Source organism: Tupaia chinensis, unplaced genomic scaffold (genome assembly GCF_000334495.1).
Source record: "Tupaia chinensis unplaced genomic scaffold, TupChi_1.0 Scaffold000168_1, whole genome shotgun sequence".
Classification (NCBI taxonomy): Eukaryota; Metazoa; Chordata; class Mammalia; order Scandentia; family Tupaiidae; genus Tupaia; species Tupaia belangeri.
Window position 1 is genome coordinate 2727239 of NW_006159643.1, and position 22849 is coordinate 2750087.

The 22849-nt window shown below is 41.6% G+C and overlaps 1 protein-coding gene across 1 annotated transcript in view; it reads left to right on the forward strand.

The window, feature by feature from the left end:
• Window positions 1-22849, forward strand: part of TPH2 (tryptophan hydroxylase 2) — a 110951-nt gene that overhangs the window by 83138 nt on the left and 4964 nt on the right. Inside the window, exon 9 of the mRNA XM_006146197.3 lies at window positions 16272-16367. Coding sequence (XP_006146259.1) covers window positions 16272-16367 — 96 coding nt within the window. The remainder of the gene's footprint in view (window positions 1-16271; window positions 16368-22849) is intronic.

Genomic DNA, 22849 nt, shown 5'->3' on the forward strand with positions numbered 1-22849 from the left:
CCAAAAAAAAAAAAAAAAAAGAAGAATGGAGGAGAAGGGATTGTGGTGTTGCCATCCCCCTGGGGGGTGTGTGTGATTTCTCGCTTTCTGTCTCTCTGACAAGGGCATGTGCTCTGTAACAAAAATCTCTCTCTTTAAAAAAAAAAAGCAGACCAATAATATAATCTAATCTCGTAGAGCTGTTTTAAGAACCGATGAGGTACTACTGCATTGAGAAGCCGCTTAGCACAATGCTAAGTGTTCAAAAACGCCAGCTAGCCTGTTTCATGTGACTGTGCTCTTCAGCATCTCGGTGGCCCTATCAAGAAAACCCCTGAAGAGAGGTGCTACTTTTCTGTGCGACCTTGGGTAATTCTCTAACTTTCAGCAACTCAGCCTTTCCCTTCTGAAATGCAGACGGTGCAGTTTATGTTACGAGGAGGTTTTAGATGGAGATTGCATGCTACTTTGCAATGTAAAGCATTTTCACCATAAATAACAGAGGTAAGGCCTCCCCTGAGGATGTCAAGCTTCTCCCTGGAGATGGAGGAGGCCTCCCCTGAGTTAATAGTACCCTCCCCTGAGTGAACACAGAGAAAGGCAAGCCGTAGCAAGCGGCCTAGGAAAACAAATGGGAAAATACTGTTGGTGCCAGTGAGAGCACATGAAATATGAATTCCTGACTAAAGTGCTCCAGCAGATTAGGAGTGATGCTGTCCATGGACACACGCAGCCCTCCCTTAATAACTAAATAAAGCAGTAAATTTGGATTTGCAGATCCTGGCTGCTCCTCCTCTTGAGTTCAGGCTTCTGAGAACTCAAGCCAGGTGTTTGCAGTTAGGCTGTACGATGACTGCGTTCACATAAAAGTACGCAAAGAGGCTCTTGGAAGACTTCCAGAAGATGCTGTTTACCCCGGTTTTGATGCGTTTTGGATACGTCTCCATGTTTGTACACAGGGGTCCTCTGTTGGGGTTTAACTAGCTAGGTTTAAAAGTTCTCTGTAGTAAAACAAGGGGGGTATACTTTGAAATAAAGTGTGTTAGAAACACATAAATGCTTTAGCTCTCACTAAAACTTTTTTTGTGTGGACTATTCATGTTTTCCTCTAATCTATTTAAGAAGACTTCTCCCAAGATAAAAGTTAAGGTTCTAATGGGCAAGAAAAAGGGTGTTGAATTTTGCGTTTTTGCAAAGATGTTCTAGCAAAGGCACAAGCTTGCTACATTCTTACTAAATATCTTGTCCATAGCTCTGGTGGAAGCAATTATGGTCTATTCGTTGATTCAGTCAGTAAATATTTACTGGGCTTTTTTTTTTTTTTTTTTTTTTTTTGCTATAGGGTGCATGTGCTTGCCAGAAAGTCAGAAAGAGACAGAAAGTGAGAAACCGCCCCCAGGGGAGATGGCCATGTTGTAATCCCATCTCTTCCATTCTCCTCTCAGGATCTTGGGCATGCATGCACATGCGCCCGGCATGAGTTTAAGTTACCAAGTCTGGGACTTGAACCGTGGTAAACTACATGGGAATCCAGTGATGTAGCCACTATGCCATTTGCTGGTCCCTTTACTGAGCTTTTACTATGTGTCAGACATGGGGAATTCAACTGTGAAACAGGAGGACATGGTCTTACTTTTGGGGGGCTTATAATCCAGCAAGGGATTCAGATAACTTTGCAGCTTGTCAGTTCAAAGATGGGAGAAGAAGGGCCCTTAGGTCATATTCAGAGAACAAGGTTGATGATCATGGTGGCTTCCTGGGGGAAGGCTTAGTTAGTTAAGTAGTTTAGTAGTTAAAATGGTATTTTTTTATGTGTCATCTTAAGTGCTTGCCGATAAAATAAACATGAATACTTCAGGTAACTTTTATACCTCAGAGGGATGACTCCATGTTGGAAAGCGACTTAGACTGAGATTCAGGAACCACGGACCTATAATTAAGCCCACAGTCACCTTCCCAGCCTGTCATTTCTCTGTAGAATCGGTCACTGAGACAGGATTAGTCAGCCGCACTGATAACTGTGGCGTTTATCACCTCAGAGCAGGGAATCTTCACCTAAGTTACAGCTTTCACATTCATTCAGTATTTTACATGTGTCTGTTTCTTTGTGTCTCACAGTGACACTTCGAGATAGGCAGAACTCCCATTACTGTCCCTTAGCACAGTTCTGATATCCACATGGTGCTGTGTATACAGTCAGTGCTCAATAAAAATGTGGTGAGAAAAGGAATCCCCATTTTATAGAGAATATTGAGGCTCAGAAAAGGTAAGTTACTTGCTTAGGACCAAACGGCAAAATATTGGCTGAGGCTTAACTACTAGATTTTCTGAGTCCTAATCCAGTGTGCCAAATAATTTCTTAGGAGCTCAGGGTGTCAGGGCAAAGTGTGACCAGATGAGGGAGTAGAAGTTGTGATCAGGATCCTGGAAAGGCAATTTGTTGTTGTAGAACCAGTTTAAGATTCTTTAAATCATTCCATACTTTAAAGATTGTAAATCAGCATCTTCTGGTCTGGCTAACGTTTCCCTCTTGCGCTTTCACATTTTAAAAAAAGTTCATGGAAGTATGTATTATAAAAAACTGTGCATGCATTCCAAAAACATTTTGCACCAATGTAGACTCATACTATAATTCTATTTTCTACAAACATATTTATTTTTTTTTAAAAGCTTTTTGCTATAGGGGACATGTGCTTGCCAGAGAAACAGAAAGATAGAGAGAGGGAAAGTGAGAAATCACCCACCAGGGACAGATGGACATGCTGCAATCCCTTCTTCTCCATTCTCTTCCTGAGATTTTGGGCATGCTTGCATACATGCTCAGCATGATTTTCAAGTCACTGGGTCTGGGACTCAAACCACATTTGGCCATGTGGGAGTCCAACACCTTAACCACCATGCCACCTGCAGGCCTTACTTTCCACACACTTTTTAAAGTCCTCAAATATACACTTTGTTTGTTTATATATTTTTTAAATTGCTTACATTCACACATGAAAGGATGTCTCATGATCATGCAGATTCCTAGCCTCTCTTAAAAAGACCAGACTCCCTGGCAGTCAGACGGCCTTCACACAAAGGGACAGCAGGCCAGACCTGAGCTGCTATTGCTTTTAGCTGGGGTTCCTAATCCTCAATCGGGAGGAACTTTATCTTCAGTCACTTACTTGTCCTTCCTCTACTGATTAGAGAAAGGGAACTAGAACAGAGGGATTGTCTTTCTAAGCAGCAGCAAATATACCAGTTCTCTTGGTAGCTAGAGTCAGAAGGTAAGTCTGGCAAAATAGCTTGTCATGAGGCACTGGAAATATTTCAAGTCATACCATTCTTTATCGTCTCATGAATTCTCTTTATCCCTTACCAATTTAACTGTGCCCCCACCCAATAATGCAAATCAATCAAATGTAAGTAGATCACTGTAACTCAAAGTAGTACCATATAGTATTTATTTTGGTGCTTTGTAATATGAGCCTTTAATATAAAACACTGTGTGTTACATTTCTAGCTTCCTTGATCAGGGTCTCATTTCTCTTGAGCTGTGCTAATTGCAGTGTTCTTTCCCACTGATAAATCTCAGAGGACTCAGCTTCTCTTAATGACTGGAGTACAGTGTGTGTTCCTCACTAGCTCCCAACAGGCTATGCTGTGTTACTTAGCTGCATCAAGGTCTCTAAGGAAATACTTACCCCAGGGTAAGCCGTGGAAAATGGCTGCAGAAAAGCTAGAGAGATCCTTGTCTTTCTAGGTGCACAGCAAGCTCCACTGTAAAAAATGTGGCGTAAACATCGATTCTAGGGTCCTGTGGTATTCAGTCACTTTGGGAACACAAGGAGGATAGTGTGGAATAGTGAAGACAATGTGGACGTTAGGAACCAAGCATAGGAACCCAGCTCTTAACTTGCAGAAGTGACTCAATCCAAGTCAGTTTTCCCATCGGTAAAACAGGGTGTTTAGCACTGGCATGTAGAAAATAAGTCACTGAATGATTGTTATTTTACTTTCTCCATTTTACAGACAGGAACCCAAAACTCAGAATGGTTAGATCACTTTCCCAAGGTCAAGTCAACGGCAAAGCCTGCCCTTGAACCTTGGTCTCTCACTATGAAATCAGCGTGCTGAAACTACCGTACTACATTACCTTCACAGCGCCTGCCTCTCAGGGCTGTTGTGACTATGATGTAGCGTGCTTAGCTCCGTGTCTGGTGGAGTGTAGGCTTCAATAACTGGCGGTGATTATTATAAGAGATAGGAGAGCTCAGCTGAGCTTCAATGCCATCTGGGGGTTCAATTACCTCTAGGCCCTCATTGTGACAGGGACCCCAATTCACAGGTATATCTTTTCAGCCCCATTTCCACATACAGATGGCTGATGTCGACCCTGCGTGTGAGAGATGATGATGGTAGTTGTGACGGTTAGTGACTAGAAAAGAAACATGGCTTCATCAATAAAAACTTAAAATAGAAGACTGCTCAGTGCAATGGAGTGGCAAGAATGGCCCTCCCTGCTAAACATACGTTTCTTGTCAGTTTTCAGACACATAATCATCTTCCAGGATTCCCAGTCTTGCCTGGAAAGGAATAGGTGAGAAATTACAAGCTCTCTTAGCCCTAATGTCTAAGAGGGTGTTGTTTTTAGTAATGCAGGGATAAAAATAAAACAACCCTCTAAAGGCAGTGGCGGCTACATGCAGCTCACTGGGGAGTCAGTAAAAACCTCATTTTTCATACTAGCATTCAAGAGCTGACCTTTAAAATCACTACATCTGGGAGAATGTGTGATTTGATGCAGAACATTTCAGGGCATGCCAAAGGATGAATGGCTGAGAATATGCTCCTCAGTTTTTTGTTTTTTTCTCCTTCAAGGAGTTCAGAATTGCTTAGGTTATAAAAGTCAGTTCTTGGGCAGTTCCAAACCTATAGCATTTGCTTAAGAAGGTCTTCTGTATCACATGGATTATGCACATATATAAATGGAATACTGATCCATGCTTCTGGTATGAAAATGGTGTGTGTTTGTGTGTATGTGTGTATCCCCAAAGGGAAATTTAGCTTTTTCAAGGAATGCAAAGGGAGTGAGGTCAGTCTGTGCAATAGCCACTAGGTGTATAATAAGTTTAGCAAAGTTTCTTTTGAAAAAAAGATGGAATTTCATTAAAGGATGAGTGGAGCTCTATGAATTCCTTTGTTATGGAGATGTAACACAGCTCATGTGCTACTTTAGGGTCCACAGAGTACTACTGATGGAAATCAAACTAGCTTTTGATTTGTGAAACACAAAATACTTGCAAGTCCAGAAAATATAAAAAGAACCCTATTTGTATTCATAATATTCTTTTTAAGGGGCCACAGAATTTTGTGGAAAACAGAATTGAATGGGTGGACGTCTCAAAGATTCATCTCCAGGGGAAAATAGCATCTGTCTGATCTGCTCCGTGTAGGTCTAGGCAGCGAGGCTAATTCTGAGCAGTCTGGGCTGCGAGGCACTTCGGTGCTTGGATCCGTCACAGACTCCTCCGTACCCTGAGCAAGCACAGTGAGCATTTCTCCTGGCTGGGCTCCGGTTGGCTATAACCTTCAAAAACAGCAAACCGAAAAACTTGCCCCTGACATTTTTGGATGAGGATCCAGATGTCAGAATCGATGGGTTTTCAGAGTTGTAGCTTGTAATAAAGGAGGCCAGAAGCCACTTATCCACAAGACTGCGAGCTTTCATAGGAGATGACCTGCCCAACAGCCTTTATCTGTGCTCCTGAAGGCCTGCAGCATCTCAGGGCTTGACTGTGGCAAGGAGGCTGGGTCCTCCCTTCTTTACTGGCGTGGAGGACCATCGGCTACTGTTGAAGGGAGAGCAGAAAGAGGCCAAGAAACAGATCTATTTCTGAACCTGTACGTGAAAACCAGCTCAATAGCTTCCATAGAAGGGTTTTCATCTTTCTTTCTTTCTATTTTTTAAAATAGATTTTTGCCATAGGGTGAGTGGGCTCTCCAGAGAGACAGAGAGAGACAGAAAGACAGAAAGGGAAAAATCACTCCCCGGGGGTCAGGGATGGGAGTGGCTACACTGCAATCCCTTCTCCTCCATTCTCCTCTTGGGATTTTTGGCATACACGCACATGCACCCAGCGTAAGTTTCAAGCTGCTGGGTCTGGGACCTGAACCACAGTAGACTATGTGGGAGTCCAGTACGATGCCACCTGCTGGTCCCTCATTTTTTTCTAAATCTGTAATTTTAGAAAATTGGCTGAGGTTAATAATGACCGATCTGGAAGGCTGCCTTTAATCCTGTTGGCAGGGTCTACCAGAAAACGCTTCTTCCTTAGTCATTTCCTCTGTCCCTTCAGCTTTTACTTAGCACCTGCTACACGTCCAGCAAGGTGCTTGAGATCAGATATTACCATAAAGACAAGAGCAACCAAACAAATCAGATCCTGTGCCTGACTTCAGAAAGCGCAGAGTCTGGAGACAGGGGAGAAGACGCGAGATTTCAATGTGAATCTATGAATGCTACTACATTGGGGATTGGAGGAAGGCCACCTGCCCTGGCAGACCAGACAGAGGGGGCGGGTGATGCCAAGGACATTCTGGGCAGAGTGGACACAGTGTGCAAATACTTGCCTGGGAGTTTGAAGATAGCAAGGTCCTTCTGCACAGTGGCTACCAGTTCCCCATGGGGAGGTTGCTCAAGTAGGAGGAAGAGGGTTGTGAGATGAGTCTGGAAAAGGTAATGGCTAGATCCGGAGAGCCTCGTCTGCTATCTGAAGAAGTATGGACCCTTTCTCTAGGGTCATGGGGACAGCAAATCTTTGTAATTAGGTGACAGCATGGCCATCATGACCTGACTGGGCTCTGGAGATGAAACTGTGGTAGAATGGATCTTTTCAGAGTTTTAGGGGTAGGTCAGCTACTTCGGTGACACTGACTTAGGTGACCGCTTGGTAGTCCTGTTAGTTCACGTGTGGGCGAAAGAAGATGGAGAGGGCTCATTTATTCATTTTTTTTTCGTTTTGGAAAATGTCTGCATTGGAAAATGAGAATAAATTAGGTGGCCTTCTTTGAAGTTGAAAATATCCCCAGATAAGCTGAAGGGGTAATAAAACTGAAATAGCCCAAGGGTACTTAAACAAAATCATCCATTTATTCTTGAAAGCAGTCAAAGAGAGATCGGAAATGGTAGTTAAGAAATACACAGAAAAATCGCAACTAAAACAATGTTTGCTGAAAATCGCCTATGTCGATGCATTCTTTAATAAAAGTTGGTTTTTGCTGATGCATTTGTATCCAGTGATGTTCCTCTTATATTCGATGATCAATTTTCCACGAGGTTTGCCATAATGTTTGCTCAGAGCTTAGGTTTTTTACATTTTAATTCATTCAATGGCTGTTCTTAACCTAGGACAATGCATCCTGTTTTCACAATCCAGGGTCATCTTTTCTAGCTGTTGTTACTCAAATCCCAACCCCGCCTCCCCTTTTTTTCTCTGCTGGTTCAAATGGAGCCCTGTGAACTGGTACATTCTGTGATTTGACCCACTCAACCTTCCTCTGGAAGGTTGGATTATTTTAAAGCACCACCCCATCCCCCAACACCTCAGGTCTTAAGAGCTATGTTAGTGTTTCCAGGAGCTTCTCGCATTCCTGCAGCCCATCTAAGATCACAGTTCTCTTTTAAAGCCCAGCACAAGCTTCAGGCTTCCTTTTCAAGACAGAGACAGAAGTTGTGGTAGGATGAGAAACAGGAGAGTTTAATTATGATTTTTATCATTCTCTTCTCCCCATCCATACTGAACTTGAGCATACAAACCATCTCTTTAGCTGCTTTTGTAATCTCGTCTACTGCTTAGTACAGTAGGGTTTAATAAATACAAATTTGAAAAATGTGCTTTGAATAAGTAAGCTTAACAGGTGGATGCAGGGCACTTGTGACCTGTGAGAGGTACATGGTTTTCATTTGGAGACTTAAGGAGAGTATATGATAAAACATAAGAGTAAAATCTCTCTATATATGTAGCTGTTATCCCACCTGCATTTGGACCAATGATACTTGGAATCTGTACACAGGGTCATGCTGCAATCCCCTTCCTTCAGTCTGCAGCCCATTGGATCTTGGGTACTTAAGTGTGTGTCTGGTACTAAACTGAAATTCTGGCATAGCTGAAATTCAAGCTAGTGGCTGGGGGTGAATAGGTGGCACCTAGAATGGGCTCCACCTTTTCAATGACTTTGCAAGTATACACTGATAGGTTTGAACTAAGATGGAAAAGGCTGTGAGACACAAAGTCTCTTTTGTGCGTTTTATGTGCACTTACCAGAGGTGCAGACCCTTGGTGTTAGAACATCTTTGAGTGGCATTCCTCCTCTCTGGGGTTTATCATTCGGTTAGACCTGAGTACTTGATAGCGCAGAGGCTTATTAGCCTTGTGGTGGAACAGGGTCCTGGAGGCCCCTGGAGCTATAACCATTGAGCCTTTTTTTTTTTTTTAAGAATTATTAAATTAAGTTAATAAATAATAATTATTATTAAATTTGCTCTAGGGCATATGCACTCAGTAGAAAAAGACGAGAGAGAGAGAGAGAGAGAGAGAGAGAGAGAGAGAGAGAGAGAGAGAGAGAGAGAGAGAGAGAGAGAGAGAGAGAGAGAGAGAGAGAAAGAGAAAGGGAAAAAGCAAGCCACAGGAGCTGGGACTCAAACTGTGGTCAGCCTTGTGGGATTCTAGTGCCTCAACCACCATGCTACCTGCTGGCCCCACCATTGAATCTTTCTTTACAAGACAGGAAGAAGTGGTGACAGTGGGGAGATGGAACACAGAAAGAAGTTAGAGTAGCATGGTGGAGAGTGGTGCTTGGGAATGTGGCATAGTAGCAATTTACACCCTGGGAGTGTTTCTACCATAGGCACTATTGTGCCAGTGTGACCATCAAGTGGCCCAGTTGCTGCTGATGAGAGAATGCTACATGTGAAGACATGAATTTGGGAAGCCTGAGCTTGACTTCTAGCTATGTCAACCATTAGTTGTGGAACCTGAACAAATCACTTGGACTTTGAGACTCAGTTTCCCAATCTATAAAATGGAAACAATAGTATCTGACCTAACCACTTCACAAGTGAGTAGTAAGAGAATGCTTGTGAGAACACTGTTAAACCAGGAAGCCTTCTTCTGTTTCCCTGTTATCGTAACATTTTAGTACAGCTGTTAAAATTCTGTCGTTTAGTGATAACTTTTACAATGGAAGCATCTAATTTACCCAAGTGCTAAATATGATTTTTCTGTGCCTCCTGAGTTGTTGATCTTTCTTTTTGTATATTTTTCTTAGTCTTCTTTTATGTTAGGGTGTGGGTTTGAAAGCGACATAACTAAACTTTGAGAGAACTGTGTATAAGAGGATCAGCTGGTAGCATGGTGGTTAGGTGTTAGATTTCACAAGTCTGACTGCATGGTTTGAGTTCCAGACCTGGTGGCTTGAAAAACACACTGGGCATGTGTGTGTGTGTGTGTGTGCCCAAAATTCTGAAAGGAGAAATGCTGAAGAAGGGATTGCAGTGTGGTCATTCCCTGTGAGAGGCACTGTCTCAATTTTCTTCTCTGTTTCTCTCCAGTGATAGCCTACACCCTCTAAAAATTAAGAAAAAGAAAAAAGAAAAAGAAAAGAACCCCCCCTCCCCAAGCATGTATAAAAATAAGCAGCATCCGAGTGAGGGCCTGAGGGATTCTCTTATAAGTAACGTACATTAAATTTAGCACATCACTTTCTGTTCTGTTCAGCACATCTTGGTCAGGGCCCTTTTAACTCTCTTGGTTCACTTCTAGTTTCCTGCCTGCATGCTGCGTTTGTAATGGGAAGCTAGATGTGGAATGATACCTGTGGCTATTTAAAAGTACATGCTATTGGAGGACCAGCAGTTGGCGTAATGGCTATGTTGCTGACTCCCATATAGTCGGTCACAGTTTGAATCCCAGACCCGGCAGCTTAAACTCATACCAGGCGCGTGTGCATGCATGCCCAAGATCCTGAGGGAAGAATAGAGGAGAAGGGATTGCGGTGTGGACATCCCCCCTGGGGGGTGACTTCTTGCTTTCTGTCTCTCTCTCTGTCTTTCTGGTGAGTGCATGCGCCCTAGAGCAAAAACCACTCCCAAAGAAAGAAAAAAGTGAAAAGTAGATGCTATCAGGGTCGGCAGGTGTGGTGGTGGTTAAGGGCGCTGGACTCCCACATGGACAACCAAGGTTTGAGTAGCAGACTTGGCAGCTTGCTTTCTCGCTTTCCATCTCTCTCTCACACACACACTCTGTCCCTATCTGGTCAAATTAAAATAAATAAATAAAACACATACATATAAATAAAATAATTCTTTTAAACAAGTATATACTATCGTATGCAAGATCAAGATTTTAGGGAAGGTGGTAGGGTAACTATCACTCCCTCACCCAGGCATTTATTAAAGGACATGTGTAAGCCAGTTTCCTGGAGAAAATGGAAGAAGTGCGACACTTGGCCTTTCTCCTTGAAGTTTGTATGTACCGCTGTAATCGAGTGCATACGTAACTCTCAGAAGGGGTTATGTAATTATTTCAAAGCATGCAGGGGGGTGTGGGTCGTTGGTGGCAAAAGAATCCTTCAAGAGGGAAAATGGAATAGCGAATTTCTTTCCCATCCCTCGTTTCTCGACAGCCATACACTCCTTTAGTTGGAAAATTTGACCTTACCAGGAGCTTCAGGTATCTAACGCAAACATAAGAAAGGAGTTTTGCGGAATGTGTTTGTACATCATTATGTGGGCCCATTACTTATTTTGTTAGTGTAATTACAGGGTTCGTGGACTTGGTTGACTCAGGTTTTTACTGCTGGCCAGAACTGTCGTGAAGGCAGTGTACTCCCAGTAGTGACCTGAAGATGGCAGCATTGGGCGACCTATCCCATTTTCTAAGCACACTGCTCGTGGTGGCGTGTGTTCCACAGCCATGTTTGGATTTCAGATTGTCACTCAGACTTTCTTCTGCTTAATGACTCTAAGTATGTAAATGACTCTGCTTTTCTTCCATAGAAGCGGTCTTATCTATCATTCCTTCTTTGGTTTTCAGTTAATGATTATATGTAATTATATTCAAATAAAATATTTATAAAAAATTACCTAGTATTAGTGGCATAAAAACTTGGAATTCATGAAGTCAGCTTTGATGTAAGGTACCCTTCAACTTGGGAGGTAGTAGTCTTAGTATTATTACTTGTTTCTGTTAAAAGACTTTAGTGGCCAAGAATCTAGAATTCTCTTTTGCAGGTATTTTTACAGGGTATTTTTAAATTGGCTAACAGGATATTCAGTTGATAAATCTCTAGGGCATATATTTTGGATATACATCTGGAGAGTCCTCTGAGGAAAATAAATTTTATTTTCTATTGTTGAGAAGCAATTAGTTTTCCTCAAATTCTGAAGGGTCTTCAAGGGGTTACCCAGTTCAACTCTCAGCAGGCTTTGAATCTAAAACCAGGCTGTAGAAATGTGGGGTGACCCCTTTCCCTTAATTAGTGATCATACCCCATGCATTTTGAGGTTTTTACCCATATTGAAAACAGAGAGGGAACAATTATTCTGAACAAGTCTGTAATTCAAATTTGGCCAACATGTGCGGTTCAGGTGCAGTTTACTATTCCTCTTTATCTGTTGGCCACACGTGGAGCGGCAAATGGAAAGCGGTCTCAAAGCGAGAGGTCTAATTCTCTGAGAGAGCGGGCTGTAGAAGCAGCATCTCAGGGCCTCCTTTGGCGGAGGGCGGCAGGAAACCGAAGGGAAAGGTAGGTAGAGAATGAGCAGATGGAGCTGTGGAAGGTCAGAGTTTCTGGAAGGATTCCCGGATGAGGTCTGGGGCCAGAGCGCATTCTGAGTGAGGGAAGGAACACGCACGGTGGCTCTTTCCTCCGAGGTTGCCCTGATTCTAGAAGCACGTTAGCCAAAGACGCGCTGGGTGATAGGTTTCGCTTGGAATCTCTGGCTGGATGGTGCAGACCTCCTAATTCCTGCCTTTAAACAGGATGGCATGCCAGATCTACGTGAACACTGTGTGTATTGCACACCAGATTTTCTCGGAGGCTCTCTCAGCCCGTTTTGATTTGGATCATAACTGTGACCATGCATTATGTATGCACTGATGTAGCGTAAGGAAAATTAAAAGTGCACTTAACAGGCTGACCTAAATGCTCCCGTGGCTGGCTCCATATGTGTATTTTGGATGCTTTTAAACATGACAGCACATCCCCCCCACCCAAACTCCCAAACTCTTCTATATTCCACGTTAAAGCTCCAAGGATTTCATGTCATGTGCTCTCAATGCAATATAAATTAGGGAATCAGCCAAAGGCACACTAAGAACTTGCTGTAAGATTCTAGTTTTGCTGTTAGACATTTTTTTTCCCATTATCTGAATGTAAGGGAAAACCATACATCTATTAATATTTTTATGTAGGAACTTTAAACTGTGACAGCTGTTGATATTGAGCTCTTTAAAACACTACATTCTAGATCTCTTACATGTCATCATCTCTACTAGTCTTGGGTAAATCACTTCGCCTTCTCAAACATGAATTTTTCTTTTGGTAAAATAGCAGGGCTGAACTTCTGGGCCTCTTTCAAACCTTTCGTTCTATGACCGTATGATTACTTTATACTCGGGATTGTACAAAGGTTTTTGGAGAGCAGACTTCAGGGTTAGCTTTTCTACATAGAACATCTCCAAACATCTCTTATCTTGGCTGTTCTCATGAGGCCTCTGTGAGATTGACTTCGAATCCCCTGCCATCCTGGCTCAAGTCACAGTCCTGTTCACTTGCCATTTTGTCTCTTTGGGCTACTACCCTTTTTAAAAAAAATTTAAAAGTATTTATTTATTTAATTCCATTTGTTATTATTTTTTAATTTGACCAGAGAGAGACAGAGAGAGAGAAAGGGGAAGCGAGCCGCCAGGTCCAGGTCTAGAACCGTGGTCGGCCATGTGGGAATGCAGCACCTCCAACCACCACGCCATCTGCTGGCCCCTGGGCTACTGCCTTTTTTGTAAGTTTCTTTCTTTCTTTCTTGCATGTAAGAGAAATGAGAGGGGAAGAGAGGGAGGGAAGCAAGGAGACAAAGAGGGGGAGAGAGGCCGTGATCCACTCCTAGCTCAGCTGGCTCGGATCATGTGCATGCACATGTATGCCCCGTGTGCTCGGGGAGGTCCTGGGGTGCAAACCAGGACCTTTCCCATGTGAGTCCAGTTGTGTTAGTCCCTGTGTGACTGCCTGGCCCTGGTTCTTCCTTTGAACTGATTTCTGTCTCCATCCTCGCTCCACGCTCTTCTCCACACATCACCACCCTGATCTTTTGAAAGCTAAATCAGAGCATGTCTTTCTTCAGCCTAAAACCCTTCAACAACTTCTCCTCGTCCTTGAAAACACAAGTACATTCCTGCTCCAGGCCCTTTGCACTTGTCATTCCCTCTGTCGGGAATGCTTTTCCCCTTGATCTTTGCACAGCTGCTTCTTGTATTTTCTTAACGAAAAGCTGCTTTCAAAAGCAGGTTGCAGCTTAAATATCACTCCTTCAGAGAAATCTTCCCTAACCACTCTTCTAAACTAGTCACATCCCCTACGTAACATCCGACACATCACATGGTTTCATATCTACAGACCATATCCCACCTGGCACGATTCTCCCTGTTGATTTTTTTCCTATTACTGCCTGTCTCATTCTTGTAACAAGCACACTTCGTAGGATCAGGGACTTTGTTACCTTGTTCCTGAATAGCCTTAGCATATGATAGTTGCTCAGGTAATGTTTATAGACTAGATGGATAAATGAATGGATGGATGTTACAGTCCAGAAACCTACATCACACAGAGGTTGTAGTCATTGTAGCTAATTAGAATTAGGACTCAACCTAGACTCAGGCTTCTTCATGCATTGCCTTCTTCCAGGTCAAGCTGCCGTACGCAAGCCTAACTTAGAGATCACTCATTCATTCACTATTGGTTTATTTATTCACTAAATACTTTTGAGCTCGTATAATGTTTCAAATACTACTTTAGGTCAACTGTTCTCTACCAGGGGTAATTTTGCAGCCCTAGGGACATTTAGTAGAGTCTGGAGGCATGTTTGGTTGTTAGGACTAAGGTGGAAATGCTATGGGCGCCCAGATGGCAGAGGTTGGGGTGCTATTAAACATCGTACAGTGTACAGAGCAGCCTCCCATGGCGACAAATTACGCAGCCTGAAGTGTCAACAGTGCTGAGGTTGGGGAATCCACTCTGCATGACCAGGGGGTCCTGCCTTTGTGGAGTTTATAACTTGCTGTGGGCAGACAGATGATAAACAGTATATACCATAGACTCTAAAATTGTAGGCTATGCCAAAAAGTGGTGTGATGGAAAAAAAAAGCAAAAGCAGAACAGAATAAAGAAGAGTGCTTATGGATGCCCTGGGTTGTGATGGGGGTAGGAAGGTCTATAATTTTTTTTTTTTTTTGGAGAGGTTTTTGCTATAGGGTGCGTGCGCTCTCCAGACAGACAGAGAGACAGAGACAGAAAGTGAGAAATCATCCCCCGCCGCGGATGGCCACGCCGCAATCCCTTCTCCTCTGTTCTCCTCTTGGGATCTTGGGCACACACGCACATGTGCCTGATGTGAGTTTTAAGCCACCAGGTCTGGTACGGGAACCACAGTTGACTACATGGGAGTCCAGCAACATAGCCATTACACTAACTGCTGGTCCCAATCTATAATATTTTTTAAAGAATCATTTAATTTTATTTATCATTATTTTATTATTTAATTTCCTATAGGACATGTGCACTCACCAGAGAGACTAAGACAGAGAGAGAGAGGGAAACTGAGAAAGAAAATTGCCAGGTCTGGGACTTGAACTTTGGTTGGCCATGTGAGAGTCCAGCCCCTTAACCACCATGCCACCTGCTGGCTCCAGGAGGAAATGACCAGTCCTATTGGTCCAGCCTAGTGCTGCACAGCCTTGGACCACCTAGCTTCAGAGAAATTTATAAAACCCTCCTGAACGAAGGGACAGCGTAACCTCCAAATAAAAATAGAGCAAACTGCTAATAATTATGTTCTGCCCCTTTTCAGGAGTGTTTAAATTCTCCTGTTTCTCAGCACCTTCAGTGCTCTGTCATCACTGGTGCAGGACAGTGTTAATTTGATGCAATTTTTATTGCTCATTGTCAGCTTCTCACTTTTCTCGCAGAGCATGGTGTGATTTCAGCCTCTCTCAATAGCATCCTGAGTGTTTTTGGTTGTACAGTTATTTGTCTGTCTGTCTAGATTGATTTCTTAAACCCAACAGAAGCAATTGTAGCTATTAATATCCCGGGGAAGCTTATAGTGTTGAGGCTGATGAAACCCAGGCCAATGATGCAGCTATTAACACATGCACACATGCATACAATACACACACACATAAATCCACACATGTGCATAGGTATGCATATATAAATGTATGTTTAAGATCTCATTAAAAATCATAATAAAATAGTGGTTTTGATAATTTGGTAGACATGGCTGATACTTGATCTCTGTTTTTTTTACAACAATTTTTTAATATTTTAATTTTTTCTAGAGGGCATACATGCTTACTGGAGAAAGAGAAAGAGAGAGAGGGCACCCACCCCCCATGTCATGGTCACACCACAGTCCCTTCTTTTCCATCTCTCTCTTCTTTCAGGATCTTGGGCATGCATACACATACCCAGTGTGTTTCTCAAGCCACAGGATCCGGGACTCGAAATTTGCCATGTGGCATCCAGCTGCCTTAAGCACCACACCATGGGCTAGCCCTCTATAACAATTCTTTATCAAACATGGTGCTTAGTAGATTAACAAATGTTTGTTGAATGGATAAACCAGCTACACAATTCAGCTCAAGATTACTGGATTCCAAATTATGAACTTGTATCACTGAAACACAGTTTGGCAATATAACAGCATGTTCTTAGGGCATTCTCTTTGTGATCATTTCTAAATCTGTTTTTTTTTAAATTAAAACATTTTTTAGCATATTGCAGGGGATATAATTTATTCATAGACTATCTGAATCCAGGAAGCATGAGACTCAGTAGTTAATATCATTGGCATACACCTTGTGTCTGTGGAGAAATGATTAAGCAAGGCAATAGATTTGAATGAATGTTATGTATTTAAATGGATACTGTTGAAGAAATGATGCACAGTGCACCCCGTTGTTTTGGGAGCCATTTTTCTCTGTTAAAGAACTCATTGGTCAGTTCACTGGATGTGTGTCCTTTTTTTTTTCCAGTGCTATTTCTTCACGATCGAGTTTGGCCTTTGCAAACAAGAAGGGCAGCTGCGGGCTTATGGGGCAGGCCTACTTTCTTCCATTGGAGAATTAAAGGTACGAAGCCGTGAATGAAAATATCCTTCCCTAGCAAACTAGTTCAAGGTCATGGAAAATATCGATTTGTTTGTCTGAGCATTTCTCCTCACAGATACCCCATAAATATTTAATCTAGAGGCTTTGGCACCTCCGATGTGGGTGCTGACCTAACTTTGGCACTTCTAAAAATGGGTCATACCTTTCTGGGTTTGTGGTGTGACTCAAATGAATGAGCAGCTATGGGCACAAATGAACGGGAATGACAAATGTGTGCTTAAATTCTGGGGAACAAATGGCTGGCCTAAATTTAGTGCCCGACCGTTGGCAAGGAGGGAGCAGTGATCCCACAGGTGGAAATTCACTTGTGAGAGAGAGGCTTGGCACTCTGATTTCTGTCACCTCCATGGCTCCCATTGCCTCTCCAGCATCTGCTTCCCGAAGAGGACTTTAAGATTATTTCAGCTTATTAGAAATCAATGTGTCTTGAAATATTTGTGTGCATATACAGTTTTGAAAAAACTAAATTGATGTATTTAAGAGAGGTAGCTAATAGGTGTAGTGATGCCTATGGAATATATTATTATTATTATTATTTGCTTTAAAATACAGTCGAGAAATAATTTATTTGGTAATGTTAGGACCTGAATCAGCATGATAACTAAATATATTCTGGTTATTTAAGAGTTGCTATCTACTTCTGGGAGCTAGTAAGTTTTGGTGAGGTCAGAGAGCAATGTGATACACAATTAGAAATTGTACTGAGAGCAATTTACTATTTCTTTGATTATTCAGACTAAGACCCTAAGATTTTCATTTGCGCATTGGTTATTTTTATATAATGTAATTGTGGGCTATATGGTTATTGAAAATTTTTGGTTATTTGCATTCTTGAAAATGTAATATAACTCTAGTTTTATTGAGTCTGCTCCTTTTATGATTCTATTTCTTTTTTATTTATCCCTCAAACATTTGCCTGAGCATAAATACTGTGCCTTGTACTGTACCAGGTTCCAGGGATAAAAAAACAAATAATGGCAAAGAATAAGAACAAACAGAAATTACCCATAACATCAGTAAGCATCTACATTGACCTTAGTATTTTTGGTGCTGTAAATATATGAACCACCTTGATCTTCACAGCATCCCAATGGAATAAGTGATATTACCATAGAGAAAACTGAGGCGTAAAGACATTCAGGATCTTGCCTAAAGTTATGCAACTAGTATAAACGGTTTTCAAAAGTTCTTGGAAAATGTGTGTTATGAAAAACCTAGGTATCAATTTCAAAATTTTTTGGACCAAAATAAATTCCCTGTTCAGTTCCTTTGCCCAGAGCCCTCCCCTAGCTCTTTAAAAACTTCTGTTTAATTCCATTTTCCATGAACTTTTGGAAGTCTCTTCATCAGTGTTGGAGTTGGGCCAAGTCTAGGCAGACTCAGCTCACCCAGGAGCTGAACTCTTAGCTCCCAGGCTATACTGCCCAAGATCTGTGCTCTCAAGGAGTTTACATTCTAGGGCAAGAGATAAAAAGCCAAGCAGATAACAGACAGTGTGACAGATGTGGCTGGCATATGATAGGCCAGGTCTGACAAGGCTTCCTTAGGTGGGCCCGGCTGCCCCAGCTGATTCTGGAGGGTGGGAAGAGTGGATAAGGAAAGGGTCAGTCAGTGCACATTGGTGGGCGCCCCACCCGGACCACAGTCAGAGCCTGCCTTACGTGGGTATGGGCTGGACCTCAGTATAGCTGTAATGGAGGTTTGTTTTTTTTCCTTAAATTCTTGGAAAAAAAAATCCATTTGGGGTTAATCTCTGTGCAGTAGCTGAAGCTCACAGAGGCATGATGTAATGTCCCTGTAAGACCACGTTCTCTGTAGAGTGTGTCTTGATTTCCCTGAAAAAAAAAATTAGAAAAAGACGTATCTCTTGAGCTGTATCTGTTCACATTCTCCTCAGATGGTTTATAAGTTACACCAGAAACAAAAGAAACAAATCTCTCTCGCCCGGACTTTCGACAGGGTCTTCTGATCTGGCTAATGAGGCATGTGCAGGCAGCACTGGGGTGAATCTGTTGTTTTCGTTCCTATTGGTGCGGACAGAATCAGCTAGAAATGGAAATCAGCCAGAAATATGTACACTGAAGGGCATTGTCCTCGGTGCCTCTTCTTGTTCTGGCCCATCACCTGCAGTCATTAGCATTCTTCCATTCTCAAATTTCAACACTTCGCCATCCCTGTGATTGCGACCTCAGACCATTTTACAATTCGGAAGTTCTTCCTATGAGAAATAATTTCAGATCGTTCAGAGAATATATAGTATGATTCACTTTCTCCAGAATCTCTGCTCAGCTCCTGTGCCCAGTGCCTTCTCTAAGCTCTTTGAAAACTTCTGTTTAACTTTTATTTGAATGAATAAATGATGGCCCTGGGCCCTTTTAGATCTAACTTTATTAATAGCATCATCCTAATTCCGGTGTGCACACACTTACAGTTCCAAACATGATTCCCTTTTGCAGTAAGACATTTTATGCTGCGCCACCTGTAGCCCAAATGTACATCCTAGCTAAACTGCTGGAGGTTTTGGTGTATTTTTTTTTTTTCATAACTTTTATGTTAGTATCCACAATTCCCCTTCTCTCATTGAACAGAAAACTTTCTGAAATTTGTGCTATGAGAGGCTAAAAATTCTTGATGACCAACTATTTTCAAGGAAAGTCTGCAGGTTGGAGTATAACTTTCATTTTTGCCTCTTTCTCTTTTTTTGGCAAAGTATATTTTCATTTTTGAAGACAGAAACCAAAAGAAATATGAAAAAGCTAACATAAATCTTTTAAGCGTAGAGATGACTTTTTCCCTCTTAGCAATGACTGACTGCTCTCTCTCATTCAAATGATCTCTTCTTTTTTTTTTTTTCCCTCAAGGATTTTATAGTTTAGCAGAGAAGATAAATATCCATATACATAAACAATGACAGTAGTACCACAAGCCCAAGGAAAGTGGTAGAGATAATTCTCTTTTTTTTTCTTTTTTAAAATTTATTTATTTATTTATTTATTTTTATTATCATCATAATCTTCTTTATATTACATTGGATTACATATAACTTTACAGTGTATTACAATTCTTTTTCAAAAGGGAATGCCATGCATATCAGTCAATACAGAGACATTAATCTCCCTGCTTCAACATTCAATATCTTTTCTGTGTTTTCCCCAATCAGTATTATTATTATTCTAATTACTTTTTTTAAAATAGTCAATCGCTATTTCTCATTTTGCTTGTAAAAATACTTTGCCCATCATGAAATACTTCTCAGACCAATCCAGTTGAGAATACTATACATGTCATCACCAACAGGTAATAAGCCATATCTGTTTCTCACTAACGTCCTGCCTCTCTATTGTTCTCTTGCTATCTTTCTCTATCCTCTTCTCTTCACCTCCCCCATTCCACACTGTCCTATTCTCATTAAGTACCTTCACTGCTTTTATGTCCTCCAATTTTTCGCTCTCTACCATAGAGTGTGGATAGTCGGTATATGTTGAGTGGATACATACAATATCTTTCTTTCATAGCCTGGCTTACTTCACTCAGCAGTAGATCCTCCATATCTGCAACTTTCTATCAAATGCCAGGGTCTTGTTATTTTTTATGGCTGAGTAGTATTCCATAGAGTATATATAAATGATCTCTTCTGTGGTGTATTTTCAGGAATTCCAAAAGCATGTTTGGGAAAGGCTTTTCAAGACCTTCTGTCACCGTGGGCAGCATTTAATCATAAGCTGAGTTATCTAGAAAACTGACTTTAAAAAAAGTGAAAATAGTTTAATTGATTGCCATTCGCTCACAGATGAGCATAAGTGGGGACTTTAAACATTTCATGGAAAAATAGGATTAAAATGTGAATTTATTTTGATGCAAAAAAATCAAAATCCATGCATTATTTTTTTCAGAGTCAACATCTTTTATGAACTTTTTGGAGACCCCTCTTGTGTCTCACGCTCTTTTTCTCTTTGTTCTAGAGTTGATCTAATGATATATCCATCATTTTTTAAAATTGATTGTCTGCTCCTTCATTCATTTTATTAAACAAATACAAAAATGATGGTCTAGATGCCAAGGAATTTAGAGCTTCATAGGGAAGTTCTAAGAAACTGATTGATACGGGTCTTTGCTGAACCCAGGTCTCTTGGAAAAGTCACAGCCAAGTTCGTTCATGTTGAGTGTATGGAAATAATTGCTAATCGATAAACTGGCAGAGTCTTATCACAAAAAGTTCATCTATCTCAAAAGCAATAGGCAGCTTTTCTTTCTTTATCACAGGCAAGGAAAAGATCTAATTCTTTTTTCTTTTTAATTATATTTGTGTTTTTCGCTAAAATAATTACACAATATTCTATTATATCCTTTAGGCCAGAGATTAGATTTTTTTTTTTTTAATGGTCTTAACACCTATCCCTTCATAGTTGCTGGACTATTCCATATAAATACATCTGTTTTGCTTTTCAGGTCTTGACAAAGCTGATAATATAGAAGTTTTAAATTATTATTACTTTTTGGCTTTCACTTTAGAAAATTCTTGCATGGCGGATTTATGGTATTGCCTTTCAGTAGCTATTAATCAGCATTCTCAGAACAGCTTTATATTTATTACAATCATTCGTATTTACTACCACTTGCAGCCACTCTGGGGCATATTCAGAATTATCGCCAGGTTATGGAGAAAAGGCACAAGGGGTTTGCAGGTTCTCTGAGGTCATCTGGTAGGTCAGTCCTGTGGTGAGAGTTATGACTCAACACTGCTGGGCTCCCATACCTCCACCCTGTTCAGATGGCTCACGCCTCCCTTCTTCCTCCCCTTTCTTCTCATGAAGGCAGCATTGTTAGCAACAACAGAGTGAATGCTGAAGGACTGGGAGCTGGAAACTGTGTACTGTATCTTTGGCCTTTACAAAGATGGCTTAACAAGGGAGGCTATCCCCCTGCCCCTGCAGCTTATTCAAACTGATGCAACCTTCAGCATAACTTACCAAAAAAAAAGTGATGAATCACTGCCCAGTTTAGCAATAGAAATATTGATTCCATGTTGAGTTGGGTTAGGAGGATGAATATTTGAGGCAGGTTCACAAATACTATGTAGACACACCGTGCATGTATACAAATACAATATATTGTTTTTGTTCTGATGTGGGAAACGATGATCATGGTATGAGTGTAGGAGTGTTTTGCAAATTCTTATTCAGGGCTCAGACTACCCATAAACTTGACTTCACACTTGAGTGTTTTTCCAACTTTAACCAGACCTAATATAGAGAGTGAGGATCATAGGGTTTACATCCAGAATAGTTGAGATGACAACTGTGTCATTGCAAAGGCAAGTGTCTGGGAGGAAGGAAGATTTTCACTGATGAGCCTGGGGCAGGCATCATTGTAGTCTAGGACCTAAAAGCCTCATAAATAGGGCTATGTTTCTCTTCCTAGGGTTTCAGACCCCTGGGATAGCGGGGCTACAGGAATAGTGGAAGGTGACTGAATTAGAGATTACAGTGAATATACCATGCACTTCCCATGCCAGAAGCTGTCACACCTAATTCTGACCATACCTTGTAGATACTGTTGTTATTCCTGTTTTCCAGATGAATACTAGACTAGGCTCACAGAGGTGAAGAAATGTGCCTGAAATCATGTAGTTAAGAAGGGATGGAGTTGGGACCAGCAGTTAGCATAATGGCTATGTCGCTGGACTCCCATGTAGTGGACTGTGGTTTGCATCCTGGACTCAGTGGCTTAAAACTCACGCCGGGCACGTGTGCGTGTGTGCCCAAGATCCCGAGAGGAGAATGGAGGAGAAGGGATTGCAGCATGGCCATGCCCCCTAGGGGATGATATTTCACTTTCTGTCTGTCTCTCTCCCATGAGTGTATATGCCCTATGGCAAAAAAAAAAAAAAAAGGAATGGATTCACATTTAAACTTTAATTCTTTATCTTAAAGCCTTTTTTTTTTTTTTTTGCCATAGGGCATATACACTCATGGGAGAGAGACAGACAGAAAGTGAGATATCATCCCCTTGGGGGAATGGCCATGCTGCAATCCCTTCTCCTTCATTCCCCTGTTGGGATTTTGGGCATGCGTGCACATATGCCCAGCATGAGCCTCAAGCTGGGACTTGAACCGTGGTCAGCCATGTGGGAATCCAGTGCCTTAACCAGTACACCACCTGCTGGCCTCATCTTAAAGACTCTTAATTATCTTCTAATATTATGTATTGACAATTGGATTCTGGGAAACTTTTATGCTGAAAAGAGATTTTTATATTCCAAAGACTTGAATGGCAAGTATGTCTTAGCTTGTACACTGAAGCCAATTGATTAGTAACGGCCACCAGTGTGGGGAAGGGTGGGAGGGCCATCCCCAGGCTCATTGGAAAAGGCAGCTGTGATCACTCTAGCCTGGCTGGAATGGAGGGAGGGGATGGGGGTGTGGGTGCTGTGTATTTGCAGA